General features: G+C 35.9%; 1 protein-coding gene across 1 annotated transcript; it reads right to left on the bottom strand.

Annotated features, from left to right (window-relative positions):
- Positions 1–1310: 1310 nt before the first annotated feature.
- Positions 1311–21714, bottom strand: LOC117343613 (splicing factor 3B subunit 1-like). The gene is made up of 19 exons (XM_033906049.1): positions 21651–21714; positions 20180–20373; positions 19749–19838; positions 19140–19257; positions 16982–17055; positions 15567–15981; positions 14980–15425; positions 14399–14602; positions 14040–14141; positions 12203–12469; positions 11377–11647; positions 9987–10132; positions 8879–9151; positions 8129–8350; positions 6561–6743; positions 5875–6239; positions 4348–4620; positions 3250–3466; positions 1311–2721 (listed from the first exon to the last, which is right to left on the bottom strand). The coding sequence occupies exons 1-19, from the start codon at positions 21676–21678 to the stop codon at positions 2563–2565; spliced, it is 4047 nt and encodes a 1348-aa protein (XP_033761940.1). The 5' UTR covers positions 21679–21714; the 3' UTR covers positions 1311–2562.
- Between the last annotated feature and the right edge of the window lie 102 nt (positions 21715–21816).

The raw sequence follows: 21816 nt of genomic DNA, 5'->3' as shown, positions 1-21816 counted from the left end.
TTTTCTTCCTCTTACTAATCTGTGTAAATGGAGAAACATCCCTCCAGTACTTTTTCAAACAAGGGGAACTTGTATGAAATTTGAGATTTAGCGATAATGGCTGTTTGTCGACCATGTTGTTTTAAGATTGGTCCCAAAATGCAATACCACGGACCAAGGGAACATACCTACATATGAAATTAGAGAAAGATCCCTTCTATACCAACTGTAAAATAGCGATAACAAACTTCAATTGTCAAAATCCAAGATGGCTGCCTGTCGGCCATGTTGTTTTCCGATCAGTCCCAAAATGTAATATGCATAGCTACAGAACTACAGACCAAGGGAAACCTACATATGAAATTTGAGAAACATCCCTTCAAAACTTTGAGAAATAGCGATAACAAACATCAATTGTCAAAATCAAAGATGGCTGCCTGTCCGCCATGTTGTTTTCCGATCGGTCCCAAAATGCAATATGCATAACTACAGACGATTGGTCTACATTGAATTGCACTATATGTCCGTGGTAAATGCTTGTTCGAGTTTTCTTTGACATCACATAATTTCAGCCAAACAGATTTGTCAGACGCATTTCTACATGTTGCCCGAGAGTGCATGCACATTACCATGTTTTATTAATTAAATAAAGATGCAGTATTTACAAGGTTGTGGTGAATATCATGGAATAAGATGCCGTTTAAATGGCATGTGATCATATATAGCTTTAGCATTCTCAACCTCATTCGACATTGGTCATCTCCGCTCCATAAATCATATATAGCTTTAGCATTCTCAGCCTCATTCGACATTGGTCATCTCCGCTCCATAAATCATCATATTGATAGAAACAAAGCGCTGTAATTGTATAATGTCAAATAAAAGGGCAGATAAACCAACCCCATAGTTTAATTATTTTGGTAAATTTTGGATAATTTCTATTATTTAAACAGCAAGATAAACTATAATGTAACTAATTCAGTGGTATTCTTTTTATTGTAATTCCCTGTACATTATCTGCTAAATTATGGTGTTGAAATTGAAGTTTCTGCATATTGTTTTAACGGCAAGTATTATTTTGTAGTTGTGCCAATGCATCCTAGTTGTAGTCTGTTGATGAATTTGTTTGAATCGGACATTAAAATTTTGAGTTCACCAAAAGTATATATTTTATAATAGTATGTGTACATGTGTAATTAGAACCAGAGCTATATAGGAATTTAGACATTGTAACAATTAGCTGTTAAATTGATGTTCACACCATAGACAAGTGTAATAATCATGATACTGGGATATATTTACAATCCAGAAAACCATAAAAAAGACAATAATCCTGTGCATTATTTATTACATCATGATTATTAACAATATCATAACAATAGACACTGTTGCAACTCATGTTACACAATCATCTAAATTTGGTAGTTGGTGATCACGACTGTCACCTGGTCAAGTACGCAGACATCACAACCGTCGCCTGTACATAGACACAGGACAACATGATCTTTGCCTGCCCAAGCAGAGAAAATCTACTTCATAGCACACTGGACATCACATGTCACAATTATTCTATACAGTTTTTTTTAAGCCTTTAGAAAATTCACTTCATGGTATATTTTTACAAGATTTCCACAGATGTTTCCTCTTCATTCAAATCCAGAAACCACATGACAATCCTGAAGTGTTTAAATGACCAGAAGTCTGTACAATAACTTCACCACCAACAAAATAAAATGTGTTCCGTTTCACAAGGAGATACATATACATACCACTAGTTATGGTAGTATTTTACTGGAAACTCTAGAAGCACATCTTTACATTCTTGACTTTCTATTGAACTGTTATACGGAGTATTCAAAGAAATTATTTAATAACAAATCCATCTTTTTCATTTGTAATTTTGGAGATGTTACTATTGGAATTTGGAAAGTTTTTTATGCTTTGAAATATGTTTATTAGGTGTTTGAACATTATTTTTCTTGCCATGATCTTCTTTTAATGTCTCCTATCTTGCACAATACTGTGCTTTTACTATATGTGTGAATTTCAAAGTAAAATCCTGACAATTTATCTTTAATTTGCACACAAGATACATTCAATTCAGACCAGTGGACACAATCCACACTTGGAGAGTTTATGTCACATCTAACACAGAGTGGAGACATTCCACACTTGGAGAGTTGATGTCACATCTAACACAAAGTGGAGACGATCCACACTTGGAGAGTTAATGTCACATCTAACACAAAGTGGAGACGATCCACACTTGGAGAGTTGATGTCACATCTAACACAAAGTGGAGACATTCCACACTTGGAGAGTTAATGTCACATCTAACACAAAGTGGAGACATTCCACACTTGGAGAGTTGATGTCACATCTAACACAAAGTGGAGACATTCCACACTTGGAGAGTTGATGTCACATCTAACACAAAGTGGAGACATTCCACACTTGGAGAGTTGTACAACACAAAGACATCTTCGCATTAACTCATTATCCGAACTCGCCAATCTGTGGATAAATCGGATGAAGCATTTTCTGGTGAAAACTGTTATTTTGTCATGAGGATGAGTGATATGATCAGAGAATGTAGTCAAGTTCATATCGGATGTAATGATTCTTGGCGTCATTAGGTACACGCGGATAAGCGGGGATCATACCGTCCTGAGCACCAATATACACAGTGTTGTACACCTTCCAGTACACATCACGAACTTTTCTCGCCGGATGAAACAGTCCCTGAAATAACAATAGCATTCTGATAATCATTTGTGAAGATTGAACAATTACGCAACTACTACAATTTATCAATATCTTCAAGATTTTGAAATAAAACCTGAGCTTTTGAAATTAAATTCAACAGTAATGATACTATAGTTTATCAATAACTCCAATTTTACTGGAATAACCTTTACCATTTTTAACACTGATTTACACAAGGTGGCCCACAAGTATTAATGGCCACCGAAGACAGAATAAATATAAATTTTACCACATATCTGACTACTTTGGGTATGAAACCTCAACCCTTTGGGGTCAGTCAAGGCCATCAAACTGCCATATCATGCTGATAATTCTAACCAAATTTTGATTATTTGTTTTGGACACATGTCGGATGATGATGAAAAGGTTGTCAGAATAGCTAGACCTAACGGCTATAAAACCTTTATTTCTGCATATCAATACACAAACCCTTACACACGAGTTTGAAAATATACATTTTAGTGTGTTAAAAAGCATCAATGAACTTGGCCCTGTGCCACTTACCTGCATTGTGTATTGTAAAACTTTAGATGGACCCAGTCCCACTCTCATTCCCTCAATAGTCCCCATGAAAGCTTGGACAACATGAGGGGATGTCTCGAAGATGTTTGGCCAGGCATAGTTGAGTAAATGTGTAAGGGCATCCTCACAGCCGAAACCAAACACTCCCAGAGCCATGTGCTGTATGGCAGCCATTGATGTCTGTCTGTGGACCAGATCTCTGTAACACAGAAATCTCAACAGTTTAAATATCATTTCCATTATTAGAATTTTGCCTCTTTTTAGGAACAAAGTTAAATACCTAAGATCTGGTGTATCATGCAAAAATTCCGTCGGAATATACCTGATGTCACCAATATATATATTAATTACATTATTCTTATTCAACAAGAATACTGGGATCGGTAAAGTAATAAAAATCCCCTACAATCCTTCACTAAAAATAGTAAGTAACCTTGAACCAAAAACACGGAAAATTGTCCGAGATATTACGGTCTTTTATCATTGTGTGAAGTTTGATAAAAATCCCTAAAAGGAAAATGAACTGGCTAGAATGCTGACAAACTGTTGTGTTACATATTTACACAGATACATACATAACACGACAGATGGAGAGGAAACCTTTATTTCACCGGTAGGAGACTAATAAACCCCAATTACACTTTAATACATCGACATACACTTACATCTAAAAGAGTAAACATCTTCATTCCAGAAGTACATTAATAGGTATATGATTCCACATATAAACACTACAGTAGAACGCCAAACATCTGACACCACTAGACCTGTCATTTATCTACTGCCAGTGTTATAAACCAGTTGTTATGAAATCACATATATCCAAACACCTGCATTAATGAACTAATCACTTGTCCCTTTGAGTTGGTTCAGATAGATATGCAGCACTTCATTTTGTTAGCAACAATTTAGACAGAGATCACACCATTAAATACAACTCTGTATTTCAATGGACACAATAAAACTGAGATTAACATCACAATCATAAGATACTATGTTCTACAGTTGCTTTCCCAAATTAATTCAATATGTTGCGTCCTGTACAATGTAGCGGGAGATGTATGTTACAATGTGACTTACCGATCCATCATGGCGTCCTCTAGTAGTGGAGCTATGGAGTAAATGTAATCCTTGCCCATTTCACCGATGTATTCAAACATGAAAGACAAAGACTTGAGTACACCGTTCTGTACGTTAAGTTCAGGAACACGGTATTCGTTCATCAGGGCTGGTAGTACTGTGAAGGGTGAGCACGTTTCGGCCACAATGGCAATGGCCACTGTCGTACATACACGGTTCTGTCGCTCCTGTACTTTGAGATTGTTCAGTAGAGTAGCCAGCACGTCATGGGGACTGTTAAAATAAAGATTCTCTACATCATACAAGTATTACTTCTTGTTATGTACTATGTAAAACCATCACCTTGTTTGAAACGTGTACATACATTTCATATTAAAGAATATCCTTTTGTGAAATGTGTAGATAAATCTCGTATAGAATATCCTTGTTTGAAACATGTACATACGTCTAATAAAGAATATCCATAGCATGAAAGAAGTTTGTAACTAAAATTGTTTTATGAGGTGCACTAAGTATTATTGGAAGTTGTATTTGCATCTGTCTTATCTGACCTCTAAATAAAGGTCACCCTTACCTTGTAACAGTTCATAGCAATCTTGTGGATAATGCAAGTGAAATGCTTACTTTTTTTAAGTGGTTTTCTTTTAGAAATCTTTAAACAGTGAAGTCTTAACTCTGATAAGACGCTATAAGAAGATGCATCTGAGGAACATGTACAAACAGTCAGCTTTCTAGTCATTTTACAGTCTAATTGAACTTCATTTATATTCAAATGTGATATAACAAGGATTTTTTTCCTGAATTTTGACAGCTATATATAACAGGCAATATACAGAATCATGAATTTTGACAGCTATATATAACAGGCGATATACAGAATCATGAATTTTGACAGCTATATATAACAGGCGATACACAGAATCATGAATTTTGACAGCTATATATAACAGGCGATATACAGAATCATGAATTTTGACAGCTATATATAACAGGCGATATACAGAATCATGAATTTTGACAGCTATATATAACAGGCGATATACAGAATCATGAATTTTGACAGCTACATATAACAGGCGATATACAGAATCATGAATTTTGACAGCTACATATAACGGGCGATATACAGAATCATGAATTTTGACAGCTACATATAACGGGCGATATACAGAATCATGAATTTTGACAGCTACATATAACGGGCGATATACAGAATCATGAATTTTGACAGCTACATATAACGGGCGATATACAGAATCATGAATTTTGACAGCTATATATAACAGGCGATATACAGAATCATGAATTTTGACAGCTATATATAACAGGCGATATACAGAATCATGAATTTTGACAGCTACATATAACAGGCGATATACAGAATCATGAATTTTGACAGCTACATATAACAGGCGATATACAGAATCATGAATTTTGACAGCTACATATAACAGGCGATATACAGAATCATGAATTTTGACAGCTACATATAACGGGCAATATACAGAATCAGAGGTGTACACATACCCAATGGCTTTAGCAATGTAACCAAATGTGTTGACAGTTGCCCTTCTGATGGCTTTCTTGTGTGCCTTCAGTAACTCCAGGAGCTCAAAACAGATCCTCATCCACTCACGGGCGGACACATACTCCGCCCCACGGTCGGCTATCCGACCCACCAAGTCTATACAGTTCTCTTGCACTTTCTCGTGTCTGTTCTTGAGGATAGGTGTGAGACGGGGTAACAGGTCCTTGATAGGAGGGGTCATCTTGGTCATTCCGATGACATTAACAATGCCCTTAAGGGCTCCTAAGATACTACCCAGCACCTCCGGGTATTCTTCTCCCAGGTACTCGTATAACACAACGCCAAGATGGCCCATCAGACGTTCCTGAAATTAAATATGTCATAACAGTAAAAGATACATCTTAATAGATAACAAGCATATCTGGTATTGCTTAAAGCAATTCACATCCCCTACCAGATAAAAATAGGAACTGTGACCTTAACCTTGACCAGAAAACCCTAAAACTTTAGCTTGCTAGAGATATTGTGGCCATTCATCAATGTGTGAAGTTTGATCAATATCCTTCAAGGAATGAAGCTGCTAGACCACTGACAATCTTTGGTGTTATGTTCATACATACAAGACGGATGGAGAGGAAACCTATGGTTTCACCAGAAGGGGACTTATCAAAATTGTAACACTAACCTCCTGACAAGTCTTCATTACGATGGCGATACGGGAGATGAGGTCTGCAGCCTGCTGTCGCACTTTAGCAGACTTATTATTGAGACGCCACAGGATGGTACCACAGATCTGGGGTAGGTAGGGTTTCACACGCTTGCCTAGGGAGTTGACGACTGTACCAAAGCCATTCAGCATCACCACATCCTGTAAGCGTAAAGATAATTGTTGTTGGGTTAATAACCTTTATTCAATAAACAATACAATTTCCAACAATGCAATACACAATATACATCATGTTATCTTCATCTAAATATTACAAACATGCTACAATGCAAGGAATTAATAGTTTTGTGACATGTTTTTAAATCAAATTTTAACATTCAAACTGTCATTTCTGAATAGATTTTCGTATAAACACATCATTTGCTTCAAAAAAAGAAATATAATCATCATACAAAAATGTTCAATTTCTGTACCGTCAAAAGAATGGAAAAAATATTTGAAATTTTCCTGCTTAAACTTGATATTTTTGCATTATAAATCTAACCAATGAATTACAACATCAGCTTACAGAAAGTAAATGATTCTACAACAGAAATTTTATCAATTTTTAGAAGTAATCAGAAAGATATTAACAAGTTAAATAATCACAGATTATTTTAAATATGACAGAGAAAAGAATAGTTAACAGTTTCAAGACATTTGGAGGGAAATCATTACATTCTATAAACTTACTTGCTTTTTCACCAAACTTATGTTATCACCTTCACATTGATGAAAATTGACACATGCATTATAAAGTGACAAACCTGAAATATTTTCCTCATAAAAACATTCAGCTTCATTCAGTACATAATTCTCAGTATACAAAATCTTACTTAAACACCATGGAAAATCTCACTTTAACTCTAAACACCATGGAAAATCTCTTTTTAACTCCATGGAAAATCTCACTTTAACACCATGGAACAGTTATCAAGGTAAATCTACATTGATCCCATTTCAGGGACTCTCTTTATAACTCAATAATTTGAAGGTATAACAATCATTTTTGGAGTAAATATTGTCTGACAGAGTCTCTTATATTGCAACTCCTTCATAATAAATATAAATATACAGTCTTAAAAAGTTCAAAATACTTGGATAAGACTACTCTTTCTCGGGGAAATTGTTTTCCTCTCCTACATCTAATTACAATACAACACAAATCAAGTCATTTTCATTTAAATAACTTCTCGAAGATAAAAAAGATTTAAGGCTCTGTTTCGCAGTCCAACACATATGCCTGTATCAAACCGAGCCAAGCATATACACGACAAAGAAAGTAAAAACTGCTGAATGCTATAGACCTTCCTGTTACTAGGACCGTTATATTTTCAAATAAATTCAAAAATAGGGAGAAAGTGGAAAATCGAAATCATTGGCATGAACTTTTCATCTGACAAATTTGACACTATTTGAAAGTTTACTATGAACTAAAAACTATTTGATATAAATCTGCTTTTGATAAACATTTTACATCACATATAGCAGACCCAGCAGTAACGTTTGGCGTAAATGCTTGTAAGTATTGGAACACACGGACGCACCTCTGTGGTCTGTTCTTGGAATGCATATAGAATGCCGTCGATCAGCTGTTCCTCCAGTCGCGAGTCGATGTCTGCGGCTCCGAGATTACCCATGATCTTCTCGATCGTCTCCATCACCATCTTACGGTACTGTTCTGCCTCGTCTTTCAAGTCATCCACCACACGCCCAATGATTTCAGCCGCCCCAACCTTGTTCGCTATTTCCACTGTTGTATCAACCAACTGAAAACAAAACAAAAACATTTTTAATGATCACGCTTCATATCTTAGAAACAAATATCGCTTAAAATTAATGACATGTTTTCTTTCAAATTGAAGTTCACATTATCTGATTCTCAAAATTAACAAAAGTATGTACAAAAATTATCAACTTTCCAATTAACCTCATTGAAGTTCACAAAGTGTCAATGTCGTAGAAAAGTGGATTCACATTGTGTCATTGTCAATGAAAAGGGAATTCACATTGTATCAATGTCATAGAAAAGTGGATTCACAAAGTGTCAATGTCGTAGAAAAGTGGATTCACATTGTGTCATTGTCAATGAAAAGGGAATTCACATTGTATCAATGTCATAGAAAAGTGGATTCACAAAGTGTCAATGTCGTAGAAAAGTGGATTCACGAAGTGTCAATGTGGTAGAAAAGTAGATTCATCATTGAGTCATTGTTGTAGAAAAGCGGATTCATATTGAGTCAATGTCATAGAAAAGCGGATTCACGATTTGTCAATATCATCAAGACATTTCATACTTGTCTGTAATTTCGTCTGTCAAGTGCCATCCTCTGGTTCCAGAAGTGTTTGAAGAATGGCGGTAGGATTTCCTCCTTAATGTACTGGGGTTCCACACCATCAGTGGCACAGCACTGTTTTACCACCTTCAACACAATCTTCTTCATTTCTTCATCAGGTGACTGAAACTCTCGAATTAAGATCAACATCACTTCACGGGTGTAGTAGTTGGCGTACTCAGCATCCATAAGGGGAATGAGATAACCAATGGCCTTGAGGAAAGCTGCCAGACCCTACAACATACGTAAAAATTATTATAGACATGTGGACTGACTACAGTAAATGGAAAATGAGATAGTGTTGGTTTTCATGAAAATAAAAATTCAGGTAAACTGAAAAAAGTTTTATAAGATTATACAAGAAAAAGGACAAAATGTGAACCTGTACAGATGGTACCATGTGAAAATGTGAACTGGTACAGATGGTACCATGTGAAAATGTGAACCAGTACAGATGGTAACAGTGAAAATGTGAACCAGTACAGATGGTACAATGTGAAAATGTGAACCGGTACAGATGGTACAATGTGAAAATGTGAACCAGTACAGATGGTACAACGTGAAAATGTGAACCGGTACAGATGGTACAATGTGAAAATGTGAACTGGTACAGATGGTAACAGTGAAAAAGTGAACTGGTACGGATGGTACAATGTGAAAATGTGAACCGGTACAGATGGTACAATGTGAAAATGTGAACCGGTACAGATGGTACAATGTGAAAATGTGAACCGGTACAGATGGTACAATGTAAAAATGTGAACCAGTACAGATGGTACAATGTAAAAATGTGAACCAGTACAGATGGTACAACGTGAAAATGTGAACCGGTACAGATGGTACAATGTGAAAATGTGAACCGGTACAGATGGTACAATGTGAAAATGTGAACCTAAATGTACAATTGAATTTTTTATCTTTATTTCTACAGATGGGTCTCATTTAAAACATTTAAAATAGCAATGACTTTTAATCTATGACTTTCAAAACAAACATCACTACATTTTTTGGTGATTTTTTAAAACAGTTCAACTCCATACTATAAACTTCAATATTGATGTTAGTTTACCTTTCCTCTGTGTTGTCGAATACCCTTCCAGAGGGGTTTGAGGACGCTGTCAAATGACTCGATACCGTACGGTGTGGCTGCCTCAGCTAAAGCAGCCAGAGCCAAAGCTGTGATGGTACGCACCTTCTGTTGTTCATCTACGAGACCTGTAACAAATTCGCAAATCTTACAACACCAGAAATATTTAACCTACAGGGACAATAAGGATCACTAATTCACGAGTGTTAACATTTACACCAGAAATTTTAACCTACAGTGACAATAAGGATCACTAATTCACGAGTGATAACATTTACACCAGAAATATTTAACCTACAGGGACAATAAGGATCACTAATTCACGAGTGTTAACATTTACACCAGAAATATTTAAACTACAGGGACAATAAGGATCACTAATTCACGAGTGTTAACATTTACACCAGAAATATTTAACCTACAGGGACAATAAGGATCACTAATTCACGAGTATTAACATTTACACCAGAAATATTTAACCTACAGGGACAATAAGGATCACTAATTCACGAGTATTAACATTTACACCAGAAATATTTAACCTACAGTGACAATAAGGATCACTAATTCACGAGTGTTAACATTTACACCAGAAATATTTAACCTACAGTGACAATAAGGATCACTAATTCACGAGTGTTAACATTTACACCAGAAATATTTAAGCTACAGGGACAATAAGGATCACTAATTCCTGAGTGTTAACATTTACACCAGAAATATTTAATCTACAGGGACAATAAGGATCACTAATTCACGAGTGTTAACAGTTACACCAGAAATATTTAACCTACAGGGACAATAAGGATCACTAATTCACGAGTGTTAACAGTTACACCAGAAATATTTAACCTAGTGACAATAAGGATCACTAATTCACGAGTGTTAACATTTACACCAGAAATATTTAACCTAGTGACAATAAGGATCACTAATTCACGAGTGTTAACATTTACACCAGAAATATTTAACCTAGTGACAATAAGGATCACTAATTCACGAGTGTTAACAGTTACACCAGAAATATTTAACCTAGTGACAATAAGGATCACTAATTCACGAGTGTTAACATTTACACCAGAAATATTTAACCTACAGGGACAATAAGGATCACTAATTCACGAGTATTAACAGTTACACCAGAAATATTTAACCTACAGTGACAATAAGGATCACTAATTCACGAGTGTTAACATGTACACAACGATACCATACTAAGACATGATGAAGGATTCCGATATGAAAGAATTCAAATTATTTTAGTTTGATAATTGATTTAAAAATTTCAGCAGTAAAACAACAATACAGATGATCCATTGAAAAAAGGTAAAGATCAACTGCTGGAAATAAGCATGTGGCCGATTGGACTCACCATGTTCAATGATTTCCACCAAATTTTTCAGATGGGGCAGAATGGCACAGCCCATGAGGATAGCGATCTGTTGTACAATCTTGATGCCAGTATGTCTAGCCTGCCAGCTCTTTTTGCTCTTACAGACAGCCTTAAGGAAGGGTAGTAGTGAGGGGATACCAAGGGCAGAGGCAACCACGGCAAAGGCTCGTGCAGTTGTGTTACGTACATACTCGTCCATGTTGTCAATATCTGGTCTCATGGTGGAGATCATGGTCGCAAGGCCTGCCGCCTACAATCAACACAGTTTGTTATCATTTAACTGTTACTGCCATCTTTATACATCCTTATGGTTAAGTTTGTTATCATTTAACTGTTACTGCCATCTTTATACATCCTTATGGTTAAGCAATTAATAATTTGAGAGCTGGAATTTGAGGATTGAAAATTGAAGTGTTTTGTGGGTTTTTCTGGAAGTAGATGCGGGGTAGGGTTAGGGTATATATGGGATCGGATGTTTGATAGAGAAACTCTACCTCATTGATATTGAATGAGTGGTGAAAAAGGGATAGATCTCATTTGCATTCCTGTACATTCATTTCGAAAACTATTTTGCATTCCTATATTCATTTCAAGAACAGTCTGCTTGGCCCAATTTTATACTAGAATTAAACTGCTTGGCCCAATTTTATACTAGAATTAAAGTATCATTTTAACAGAAGTTGATGCAATTTTTTTTCTAAACTTTTTCCATCGAGTTTGTCCACTTGAATTATCCAACAAAGTAATACCTGATAATAATAACTTATTTGAAACAACACCAGGTACCACTTTCTTTATTTCTTACCTTTGCCAAATTTGAGATGATTTCTCTGCCTTCCACACGAGCATAGTAATCCTCATCAATCAGCAGAGGTTCAATGACGACAAGGATTTTGTGGACGTACGGTCGTACCAGGTCGTCCAGTTTGTACAGGATGCGGTCAATGACCTTGACCAGTAAATGACGCTCCTGATCCTCGAGTGTGGGAGACATGAGGAGTGGTAAGATCTGGTTAAACAGGGGCCCTGCTCCAAACTCACGCGCCTTGTCTGTCACTTGTCTCAACGCAGCCTACAAGGAAGAATGCAATCTTAATCTGGTATTGATATATATACTACATACTGAATAAGTACACTAGGTATTACTAAAGTCATACAAGTCCTCTATGGGCTCCCACTGAAATTATCAAGTGACCTTGACCTTGATTCAAATTAACTGAAACTCGAATACATCTGAGATATTATGGTCATTTATCATTATGTGAAGTTTGATCAAAATCCCTTGAGGAATGAAGCTGCTCGGGCACTGATGAACTTTGGTGTTACGTACATCGGTACAACATGACAGATGGGAAACCTACAGCCCCATGGTTTCATTGATAGGGGACTAATAAGATATATTTCTTGGTACTTTATTTTACAGTTTGAAGCTATTCCAATAATTTTGTGGCAAACTTTGACAGATACCCTCTTATCAAACAAATAGTATCATTATAACAACTTAACTTGTATATAATTTTCCTTAACAATGAAAACTTATACACAACAAACAATTTGTGTTATAAAGACATCTTTCATGTGTTGGTGTCAATGCTGTAACATACCTAACAAGTATACTATTTCAAAAACTATTAAAAATGGAGTATTTTCACAAAAGGAAATCTGCATTAAGGATCAGAATCTATGACACAATATATAGCTGTTTTATTACAAACACAACAATGTTTGAAAAATTGTGTTCACTAGCAATAATACAAAATTGTTGAACTTTAAAATTTTTTTGCTGATATAATTCCAGGACATGTACACTACCTTTCTCATTGGTGAAGTACCATTATTTATAATTCCAGGACATGTACACTACCTTTCTCATTGGTGAAGTACCATTATTTATAATTCCAGGACATGTACACTACCTTTCTCATTGGTGGAGTACCATTATTTATAATTCCAGGACATGTACACTACCTTTCTCATTGGTGGAGTACCATTATTTATAATTCCAGGACATGTACACTACCTTTCTCATTGGTGGAGTACCATTATTTATAATTCCAGGACATGTACACTACCTTTCTCATTGGTGGAGTACCATTATTTATAATTCCAGGACATGTACACTACCTTTCTCATTGGAGGAGTACCATTATTTATAATTCCAGGACATGTACACTACCTTTCTCATTGGTGGAGTACCATTATTTATAATTCCAGGACATGTACACTACCTTTCTCATTGGCGGAGTACCATTATTTATAATTCCAGGACATGTACACTACCTTTCTTATTGGTGGAGTACCATTATTTATAATTCCAGGACATGTACACTACCTTTCTCATTGGTGGAGTACCATTATTTATAATTCCAGGACATGTACACTACCTTTCTCATTGGTGGGTACCATTATTTATAATTCCAGGACATGTACACTACCTTTCTATTGGTGGAGTACCATTATTTATAATTCCAGGACATGTACACTACCTTTCTCATTGGTGGAGTACCATTATTTATAATTCCAGGACATGTACACTACCTTTCTCATTGGTGGAGTACCATTATTTATAATTCCAGGACATGTACACTACCTTTCTCATTGGTGGAGTACCATTATTTATAATTCCAGGACATGTACACTACCTTTCTCATCGGAGGAGTACCATTCTTAATCTTCAACAGAAGCTTCATAATTTTCCTTTCCTTCTGTTCTTCTGGTGACAGGGCTTCCTCGTCCACTTCAACCTGAAAAAGAAATTTGATTACTTTAGTCAGGTTAAAGATTCTTCAAGACACACCTTTCATAGCAGAAATTTGCATTCTAGCATCCACTTAACTACTCATCAAAACGTTTTATTGAAGTTATTTTTAACTAAAGATTGATCATTTTAAGGTAAACAACCATAAAAAAAATAATCTAATAAAACACGATATTCCAAAATTTTTCCTGAAAATTAAAGGAAGAAAATTTCTAAGTTAGAAACCCTTGTACAATCACTTACCAATAATTTGTCGAAATACTGCATGTCATCGGGTTTCATCATCGGGAGATTGCCCTTTGGCTGCATATCCACAACCTGGACTCCCTTGCTGTCTGGCGTCTGCATTCGAAATCCCTGAGGCGTTCCTGCCATAGGTGTAGGTGTGGCGATCAGTTTCCGAGCAGGTGTTCTGATTGGGATGTAACCCGCAGGTGGTTGTAATACCTTATAATTATCAAACAATTCTAGATTTAATTTTGAAGTCGCAGTAACAATCATTGTCAAAAACTATTACTCTTTATTTCTCTTAATTGTCAATGTTCATTTATTTCAAATATTTTCCTGTTTATTTATCTATCTATTTATTAACTAATTTATCTATTTTGTGTTGCTTATATATACAGCATTTTTCAAATAAAATGAAAAAGTGATATAAGTGGAAAACTTAATTTTCCAAACAATATTAGATTTAATACCAATTTAATTCTAAAGTCACACATTCAAATACTCAAAGTCAAAATTTATCAACAGTACCTCTACATTCCTCTTATTTATTCTGCTGTCAATGTTAATTGTACATACCGTCAATGTTAATAACTTACCTTATAGCCCTGAGGGAACATGGTGTCCAGTTCGTCGTCAGACAAGGGTCTATTCCTCTCATCAATTTCTTTCTGCCAGGTGTAGGCCTGAAGCTGTTCTGGCGTCATAGACATGAGGTGGCCTGGAGTAGGGGTGGCCATGGCCATGGCCTTCTGTCCTGTGGGTGTCTTCCCCGTAGGAGTAAAACCACTCGGAGTTGATCCTCCTGGCGTACCTCCACCGGGAGTGAAGGCCACTGGAGTGGAGCCCCCTGGGGTATGTCCAGCAGGGGTCATACTTGGGGTCATGTTCCCTGGGGTCATGTTACCAGCAGGTGTTGCCCCCGGGGTTTCATCCCAACGTGACCGTCGTTTACTAGCTCCCGGTGTGGGGGTATCCTGTATTAGGTCCCCACCCCTGTCTGTCTTTGGGGTCTCAGCCCAACCACTACCATGTCCTGGGGTTTCTGAAATGAAATAAGCAGCAGATGTATATAAATCAGTTACATTTAAAAAGCAGATCTTGACTCCAATGAAATGCTTTGAGTAATAATAAATTATCAGTGAGTGAAATCTCCTAAAGATTGACCGGACCATGTCTAGCTTACCCCTTTCTGTGCGAGGAGTTTCATCCCATCTGTTTTTGCGTGAGCTGGGCGTGGCCTGGTGCCCTGGGGTACTATCACCCCGCCCTGGTGTGGCAGCCCCAGGAGTAGCATGTCCAGGTGTAGCGTCCCACATTCTCGTACTCTGTCCTGGTGTGGCACCTGGTGTTTCAGCCCCCTTGGCACGGCCTGGGGTCTCATCCCAGCGACTGTTTGACGGGGTCGCTGCCTCCTCCTTATCCCATGTACTCTTTGTTTTCTTTGCCGGTGTGTCATCTGAGGCTTGGTCCCATCGACGTTTCTTCTTCTCCTGTGGAGCTGCCTGCTGAACCTTGACTCCTGCGTCACCACTGGACCCATTCTGTACTCGCAGGTCACCTGACTTGGCCTTCTCCACCATCTGCTGCTGTAGTCGTTTCTATAGGAAAACCAAGACATATTAATAGTCATACTTATTTTTTAATAGTTTTATGTTAGAAATCTGTCATACCAACATCATCAAGTTTTACATTGGACTCCTCTCATACCAAACATTGTAAAAGTTTTACAAAGCTGTCCTGTCATACCAAACATTGTAATATTTTAACAAAGCTGTCCTGTCATACTAAACATTGTAAAAGTTTTACAAAGCTGTCCTGTCATACCAAACATTGTAAAAGTTTTACAAAGGTGTCCTGTCATACTAAACATCTTAAAGTTTTACAAAGGTGTCCTGTCATACTAAACAGTGTAAAAGTTTTACAAAGGTGTCCTGTCATACCAAACATTGTAATATTTTAACAAAGCTGTCCTGTCATACCAACACTGTAACAATTTTACAAGAGACAACAAACATAAATATACAGAGATTACAGAGATCAAGGGCTAGCAGGCAAAGCTGAATGGCACGGAGTCATGTAAACAGCATGTACAGTTCTTATTCTTGTAGGTTGTGCTAATCTATGAGAGTAAGAATTTGCCATGTACAATAGATTCCATTAGATTTTGATTGTGCAAAGTTTATATCATTATAATTCAACACTTACAAAACTATAATACTTTACCAAACTGAATATTATTATTTCTTTATTTACCGTTTCATTGTCAACACTTACAAAACTAGAATACTTTACCAAACTGAATATTATTATTTCTTTATTTACCGTTTCATTGTCAACACTTACAAAACTAGAATACTTTACCAAACTGAATATTATTATTTCTTTATTTACCGTTTCATTGTCAACACTTACAAAACTGTAATACTTTACCAAACTGAATATTATTATTTCTTTATTTACCGTTTCATTGTCAACACTTACAAAACTGTAATACTTTACCAAACTGAATATTATTATTTCTTTATTTACCGTTTCATTGTCAACACTTACAAAACTAGAATACTTTACCAAACTGAATACTAGTATTTCTTTATTTACCTTTTCATTGTCCAAAAGTTGTGAGGCCCTGACTTTGGCGTAGGTGTAGGCGTTAACATCGGGAGTTTCTCCTCCTGTAATGATAAAGCAGACAGGTCACGACACAGGCCGTGACACGATTACAAAACATTAGTGATGTCAAAGCACTTGTTCTCCATTTATTCAGTATAATTGAAAACCAACTCAGTGAAACAAGATCCTGATGTTAGTGGAATTAAGTTTTACTGAACAAAAGCTTTTGAATACAATTCCCCTTCAAATCCGAAGTTTTTCAATTGTCCAACAACATGATGCCTCTTCCCAGCATCGGATCTTCCACTCTTCAACAAAAGGATAATGTTTGATGCTTTTGTCTGAAGAATATTCACATGTCCGAGATCTTTGGTTATAAAGGTCTGAAATAGTGTCAACAATTTAACATTTCTAAAAAAAACTTTTTTTTGTATTGAAATTGTATCTTTTTTGTCTTTCAATTATTCCATGTTTTACTTGAAATTTAAACTATCTAAATCTCTTCTTTTTAAAGAATCAGACTGGTCAAGCACTGGAAATAATAAGACAATGCTGATTGTGAGATCTTCAGACAAAACCCCACTGACCTGTGACACTTTGAACCTGACTCATCAAGTGTGCCATCAACCATAATTAATATACGTACGTATCCATCTTCTGGGGTATGACCAATGTCTTGTCCCTCATCATCATGTGCCTAAAATTAGTCTGCATATTAAATGTAATTCTATACAACCCAGAGAAAAAAAGGAAAACACATTGCATGGTTATACAGACCTAGCTATAGATGTATGAACCTCTGAAAGGAAACTATTCCACGAGCTTAGACCTAAGGATTGGCCATCCTAAAATCCATTGTTTATTATAACATGCAGAATTATAATTACTCCATGGAATTCACTCGAAATATTTCAACTTCAATACAATGTACTTTTTCCCGTAATTGTCCAGTGTAATCTTTTCAATTTATTTAGAAAGTTAATTGGTTGAAGACTTGAAATAATTACATGAAATTTTTGTTAATATACGAGGTGTTTAAACCTCAAGTTGCTGTCTTGTTCTGCTGAAATCTCTCCAAACGAATTCTCGGTGCTAGAAAGGAAAGATAATTCTTATTAGTATCGGGTTGACTTGATTTGTTCACAACACTTATCATTATCCGATACATGTTTGAAATATTCTCTCCTCAAACAAGCAAAGCAATCATTCCACTAAGCTTATGCAGTCATATCACAAACTTATGTATAAATGCATACTAAATCTGAATTTACAAATCAAAACCAAATGGTTCCCGATCGTGTTCCCTGGAAGATGTCTTTTAATAAATGATAAACACTATCCATATTCTTATCTTCCCTTAAAGAGAAATTCTAAACTGTTTTCTCAGCTTGTTGTACACTTGTTTGTTTTTCAAAGCGCATACCAAACATGAATGAAAATATGTTATGTTTTCTTTTTCTTGCAAACACCTCTTTATAATATTCATTTGAGCTGTTTTCTCAAATCCATTGTTTCTGGTTGAAAAAAAAAACAAAAATTTTCATCTGATTTAAGTGCCAGTAATTTGTTAGAAATACCCAAAGTCACTGTGTCAAGTTGTGATCGTTCTGTCATCTCCTTCCCGATTCCTGGTTTTATTTATAGACAGAGGGATATTCCATTCAGTCCATGGTTAAAGAAATAAACTTTGAATAAAGTTGTACACATTAAATGTTTTTCAAAAATTCAATGAAGTTTAAAGTAAATATTGGAATTAGAATCAGAACATATATTTTTCTTGTTGAACATACAAACACTTTATATTAATATGTTGCCTTCGAATATCTGTAATTAACTCCCCTTGGTGTGTTCTCGTGCAGTCATACAAGTTACAACGTACAGGTAATACATGAATTCATAAGGAATGAGAAAACCCCTTCCCATAGGTAAGAAAGACAGCAAGGCAGTCAAGCAATACTTTTGTTTGAATATTGTAAGAAACTTTTTTTCAAATAAATTTAGCTGTTTAACTTTTCAACTAGGAACATTATATTTTTGATTCTTTATGATACAAAAATATGTCCAAATGCTTTGCTGTCCAACATATAATTAAGGAAGGTTGACTATCAAAATTAAGAAAATTAGAAAATGAGACAATGATACTAACCGTTTGCAAAGGGGTCATATCGCTCTGGGGAGATGATTCGAGACTGCAGGTGAGGGCGGTAGTTTCCACCTTTATCAGAAACTCTCTGTGGTCGTCGATCTGCCAACGGATCATAGTCCTGTGGATAAAACACAAAATGACAAAATAAAAGACAGGAAAAAACAGTTTTTTCCACTAAAGCATTAAGGTCAACTGAAATTTAGGACACATTTTTTAAAATAATTTTTTTTCAAATGCACAGGTAGAAAATCTAACCATGCCATATATGGATAATCTGAGGTCTGATTGAACTGTTCCATTTCCAATGACATACTATTAGGATGCCACATTAATTCCATACACCAGGAATGAAAATTACAAATATCGGCGATACCAACCTTATATCTATGTCTATCTCAGGTACTCAATCTTTGCAACCCAACCCGTACCCGGGTATCTGTAGATTCCTATACCTGGGTACTTGTTACAGCCTTATTTATACCAATCATAAGCTAATTCTAAAATTTAATGTACTCAATTATACAGAGCAACTGATAAACTTGCTATTATGTACTTTCATTGTACTTGACCATCATCCTTTTCTCTCTCTTTACAATAGGCCATACTTACTTTGTCTTTTAGTGTGTCGTTTAGCAAGTTCAAAGGGGCTGTATATGTTGATCTGGATTTCCCTGGAACAATTGTATCTTCAACATCTTCCTAAAATAGAAAATGAAATATTCCAGAGCTATGAAATCAATATCTAAGCTTGGAAATATCAGCTCTTAGCTTTTTACCAGAACATCTTGCAATCGGCATCTGCTTTTGCCAAACACAACTCACTAATGCACCAATTCATATTTACAAGTTTGCACACAAAAACTACCTAAAAACATTAGTTGCAAAATTTCAAATTCTGGTGGATTCATGAAGGACTTTTTGATCTGTACTGTACTTCAAAATTACTTGTAGGTATTGTTTTATAATCCAAGACAATTTAGCATTTGGATAAAAGGTCTTGGTACCAAGTAACCAAAGACATACATCTAATGATAACTTACATCTGGTTCTTCATTTGCTGCAATTGATAAATCATATCCAGCAAATTTGTGTTTATCTGTTGTATAAATATAATCATCCTGTGCAAGTTCTCCTAAACCCAATCTGGACTCATCATCATCCTCTGCAGGAGGAACATTTGCTGCTGACAAATTCTTTGTTTTATTTTGTAAGTTTCGCACTTGTTCTTCAATTTCTGAAAAAGAAAGAAGATAAAGAAGATTTAGAATCAATTTGAAATTTAAAACAGTAGACAGTCAAGGACTGTTTAGATGGAATGACTCAATAAGGAAAACATACAACTTAACAGGCTTTTGATAAATAGAGACTGTGTAGTTATAGACAATTTATTGATTGATATTAATTGTGAAAGCTCCCAACAAATGTTAGAGGTTAAGCACGGGTACGTCAAGAAACTTTTGACAGGTGCCGCAGATGGGATTCCCGCATATCTGCCATTGCAATCAGACACTGAGACAGACTTCTTCCCTAGTAATCAGGCAGACTTGAACCTCTTATAAGAGAAGATGTGACATTATGTTTTAATGTAAACTTTATTTCTTTTACAAAAATTACGAAACAAGTTATATCAACTTATATTAATTGTGTTGGCCCGGATGGAAGCACATGAGGGTTCTTACTGTGGGAGGAAACCAAAATACCTGGGGGAAACCCACATGGTCAGGCAGGTGACCCCATACCTTTTCACCCGACCGGAGAATCAAACCACCTATATAGCTAGGTGAAAGGCAAGTGTGTTACCACTGTGCAACCCGACCAACCATGGTTTAATTTGTATTGGGGAAATTCAAAAGTCATAAAGCAGTTTGCCATGGTCCAACACTAGATATCCAATAATATCCTCTCAAGTCAAAGTTCTCAATTCTCTTACATGATTTTGATAAACCTTTATGTAAATGGACATGCTCCCCCCCCCCCCCCCCCCCCCCCCAATTCCTTATTTTATCGTAATTGATAGCAGTTTGATACAGATGGTCAAAATAGTGAGAACGCTATACATTAGGCCAAAACGTTAAAAGTTTTCTTAACTTTCTATCGTAAATACTAATATGTGCATCTACCTTAATTTCCAGGTCTACTACTAACTTGTAGGCCTAATCAATGTGTAAACATAACCGGATGTACGAATAATCAATTAATCAGAACACCAATTACAACAAACCAAACATCATTGCTCCTGTCTGTCGTTGAATGGAGATTGTTAGAGTATTTCTCTTGGTAGGCCTATTATAAATGATTAGTTCAAACGTTTACACCACGTTCTTTAACGTACCAACTTACGTCTTTACGATGCATATGATTAGACTCTTCGCCATTGTGACACCGAATCGTCTACAATAGTTCTCCGATTGTTATGATCCGTAAAAAAAACATTCAAAAGTGATTTTCAACAGCATTGTCATGCTCCTAGTTTAGGTCTTATTCTTGTAAATAATGTAAACATACACGTACCTTCCCTTGTTGTGGGTTGCGTCGCCATTTTGCAAAATTATCTATCCCATAATATCACTGACGAAGTTTACCGAAAATATTTCTTTTCTGATATCAAGTACATTGTACGCTATTATTTGATTTTCCTAAGTGAGAAATCAATCTATTTTAATAATGTCTAACTATC

This window comes from Pecten maximus, chromosome 15, assembly GCF_902652985.1.
Source record: "Pecten maximus chromosome 15, xPecMax1.1, whole genome shotgun sequence".
In the NCBI taxonomy this organism is placed as follows: Eukaryota; Metazoa; Mollusca; class Bivalvia; order Pectinida; family Pectinidae; genus Pecten; species Pecten maximus.
This window is presented reverse-complemented; position numbering and strand designations above follow the sequence as displayed.